This window comes from Akebia trifoliata, chromosome 2 (genome assembly GCF_017979445.1).
Source record: "Akebia trifoliata isolate Shusen 1 chromosome 2, ASM1797944v1, whole genome shotgun sequence".
Taxonomy (NCBI): domain Eukaryota; kingdom Viridiplantae; phylum Streptophyta; class Magnoliopsida; order Ranunculales; family Lardizabalaceae; genus Akebia; species Akebia trifoliata.
The window spans coordinates 31,121,206-31,124,935 of NC_141376.1; the positions used below are offsets into that span (position 1 = coordinate 31,121,206).

Genomic DNA, 3,730 nt, shown 5'->3' on the forward strand with positions numbered 1-3,730 from the left:
GAAAGGATGACTCAAAAACTCACCATCGTGGCCTATGCAAAGAATCGTATTTTTTTTCCTTATGATGCACAATTGCACATCCCTATAAACATGTGCAGTTGCATATCCCGAGATAAAAAATTTATTGTTCTTTGCACATGCCACGTTAGTGAGTATTTGAGTTATTGTGTTAGGTTGAGTTAGAAAATCATTACACCTTTTTTTTTTTTATATTTTAATTTTTATTAAAAATAAAATTTCTTACTTAATAAAATAAAATAAATTAGAAAGTAGATATTGGATAAAAACCAAGAGATGGATTTTTTGGAAGAAAAAAATAGGCTTAGTGTCACATAGTCACCTGCCATTTACACTAAATAAGTTTTGAGATTTATATTTTCTTTCATAAAAAGGGAAGAAATCTATATAACTAAAGTTGGTTTATTATTATTATTATTATTATATTTATAACTAAGTTTGTCCATCGATCTCTACACGTCTCTCTCTCTCTCTCTCTCTCTCCATCACAAAAGGGGAAGAAAGTGGTCTTGCGAGTGAGTTCTCTCTCTCTCATCTGCACTGTGTCGTTTACATTTCCATTTTACTCTTATCTCTGTCTCTCTCATCTGCACTGTTTCGTTTACATTTCCATTTCTCTTATTTGAATTTTGAATTATAATTCTGAATCTCTTAGTTTTTGTGGGTTCATATATATTTTCTCTATTTTGTTAGAGATCTAAGTTATAAAACCCTAAAAAAGCACGGATCTTTTTCTACGAAATTCGTAATGCAGTGGGGCGTTTAAGTTGTTTGATTCTCTTGTTATTTGTTCATCTGGGTAACCGATCATCTTTCTTCTTCTTTTATAAAATACCCAAAAAAATTTATCTTGTAATCTGTTGTTTCTTCACAAGTTGGGGATCCACCATGTATTTGTGTCTGATTTCTACAATTTTTCTTTCTTAGTTCTGATTGCTGGAGCTTGCAATGCTATCGATGGGTTGAGCGGAAAGCATATAAAGATTGTATATTTTTGCTGCAATTCTTCTTCAATTGTATTCATGGATGACGATAATGGTTTGGGTATCCGTAATTGGGGTTATTATGAACCATCCCTTAAAGGGAACCTTGGTCTACAGCTTATGTCGAGTGTAGCAGAGAGAGATACTAAGCCTTTCCTCTCTGGACGCGATCCCTCTGTCATGGTTAATGCCAATGGAGCTTTCCACCACAGGGATTGTGGGATCTCGGATTCGCCCGTCCCAATGGAGTTTGTGAGGGATAGTTGGATCCACCATAGAGATAAGCTTCTACATATGCTTCCGGGTAACACTAATTTTTCAGTTTTATCTGAAAATCCTGGACCTCAAGCATTGCACATGTTACAACAAACGGATTCATCAAAAGATGAGAGAATGGTTCGGATGGAAGAGACAAGTAGCAAAGAGGATGGCCCTTTGAAGAAGAGACCAAGTGGACGTGCCCAAAAAGCCCCGAAAGCAAAGAAGACTAAGAGGGGTGAACCGAAGTCGGACACTAATTCTTCTGTTCAACGAGCAAAGCCCGTGAAGAACACAGAAGTTGTCATAAATGGGATTGATATGGATATGTCGGGGATTCCTATACCGGTTTGTTCGTGCACTGGGATTCCTCAGCAGTGTTATCGGTGGGGTTGTGGTGGGTGGCAGTCTGCGTGTTGTACCACAAATGTATCTATGTACCCATTACCAATGAGTACCAAAAGGCGTGGTGCAAGGATAGCTGGACGGAAAATGAGTCAGGGTGCATTTAAAAAGGTCTTGGAGAAGCTTGCGGTCGAAGGTTATAACCTTTCGAGTCCAATTGATTTGAGGACTCATTGGGCAAAACATGGCACCAACAAGTTTGTCACAATCAGGTAGCTTTAAAATGTGGGTGCCATTACTGGGCCTTTCGATGGATTCGGTCTGTTTCTATTGTATATATGTTTGTGGCCTGTTATTGAGCTTCCCCGGATAGTTCGTTTCCAATGAACTTTTTCAGTCGTGTTACATGTTTGAAAATTGGACATCCGGGATCTCTGTGAATGTTGTTTACTTTACTTTTGTTCTTGTAGTTTAAGGGCTAACAATCTTATTGGTTTTCCAGAATTTTAGGGACTAAAGGATGAATTTTGATATATTGGTTATTGTCTGATGATTTGCTTCAATTTTATTTCTGATCTTACAAAGAACAGCTTTTGGATTGTCTCTATCTGCGTTGTGGATGGACCTTGTATGATTTATTAATTGCTTTCATTTTATATATTATGTTACAATTTACAACTTTTGGATGGTCTATTGTCTTTGTTTTCTTCTTATGAACATACTGTTATACTTCCAATAGTGTTCATGTCCTTATTTCAGCAAATAGCATTTTATTGATTTTCTACGTGAATTTAATCTTATTCTATTTTTTGTTTAAGTAATTTTTAAGGGTCATTTTAGTTATCTTGTAGTTTTGGATAGATCTATTTAATGTAAATTTGTTCATTGGTACTGATCAATTATGGTATCTGGGAAAATATGGTAATTTAAACATCTATGTACCTTAGGTGTCACGTTTAATCATTAGAGGGGTGCCATTATAAGATCGAAGTCGGGAGATTTGAGACACCAATCCGAAACTATTTCCAGGTCTTCTGATCCAACTCCCGTCGGGCCTCTCTTGATCCATCCTGTGTGATAAATAATCATCTCCCTGTTCTCTTTTCTATTAACCATCAAATCCAATCAATTCTTTCTTTGCTTTCCTAGGGAAAGGGAAGCTAAGAACCACCTATTTCTTCCTCTCCTTCTGCGAATGAACCTTCGACCTCTTCTGCTCTTTCCAGTGTTGGTGGAAGAACCTCTCTCATGTACTCTGATCTAGGTGATCTAGTATCAAGTGGATCTAATGAGGCAAGAGAAGCGGTCGAAGACTAACTCGATTCTTCAAACCATTGAGTGGGAAAGACTCGGGTAGGCTCTAGTTGTGGAAACCATCTATGGCTGTCACACCCCGAATTTTGGGACCTGCGACTTGGTCCATGACCCAAGGCCCAACCCATGATCCAGAACCTAAGGGTGAGATGAAGTACAAACTATATATATCTCGTGATTTAACTTATACGGTTAACTCGGTTGGGTGATTCAACCCACTAACTCATTCACTCGATTACTACTCATGGACAGATTCGACCTTAGGTCAATTGGGATTTTCTACAGAGTTCGATTAAATTCAAATTGGAATGAGGCCAATTTTCTTAGAAAATTGACTTGTAAGGCTTGAAGAAAATATTTTTCTAGAAATTTACATTCAAGTTCTGAAACATCAAACTTACACTCGAGTCTAGAGTGACAGATCTGAAATTTGTAGGGTGCAACTGGTATTGCCGCGTTTGAAAGTTTTCAAAGACTTCATTTGGTTGATTTTTTGGAAAAGGTCAAAAGGTAAAAAAAAGGGTACTTGAAAACCTACATTCTTCTAGTTTTCTCCAAGCATAATGCCACTTCTAAAATGGAGCAAATCAGGTTCCAATATTACCCAAATGTTGGACCGATCAGAAAAACTTTGTTTTGACATCTTATCTTTGAAAGTCATAAATAAACGATTTATTGAATTTTTCATGAAAAATATAGAAACATATGAGTTATTTGGAAATTTTTAATGATACAGAGGGTTGATGATATAAAAATTTCTAGACCTTGAAGTTTTGGTCTGGGGTTTTTATGGGAGTCTTGTGGGTCAGATG

The 3,730-nt window shown here is 36.8% G+C and overlaps 1 protein-coding gene across 2 annotated transcripts; it reads left to right on the top strand.

Moving 5' to 3' along the window:
- The first annotated feature begins 420 nt into the window (after positions 1-420).
- LOC147410130 (protein BASIC PENTACYSTEINE2-like) lies at positions 421-2,172 on the top strand. Of its 2 annotated transcripts, none has more exons than XM_086432360.1 (2): positions 421-533; positions 946-2,172. In XM_086432360.1, the coding sequence occupies exon 2, from the start codon at positions 1,041-1,043 to the stop codon at positions 1,878-1,880; it is 840 nt and encodes a 279-aa protein (XP_086288486.1). In that variant the 5' UTR covers positions 421-533; positions 946-1,040; the 3' UTR covers positions 1,881-2,172. The 2 variants fall into 2 exon arrangements, with proteins under 2 accessions (XP_086288486.1, XP_086288487.1); XM_086432361.1 differs by lacking the exon at positions 421-533 and adding an exon at positions 544-817.
- Positions 2,173-3,730: the final 1,558 nt, after the last annotated feature.

Coding starts and splice junctions, on each gene's coding strand:
- LOC147410130 (XM_086432360.1), top strand. CDS start 1,041: ATGGATGACGATAATGGTTTGGGTATCCGTAATTGGGGTTATTATGAA.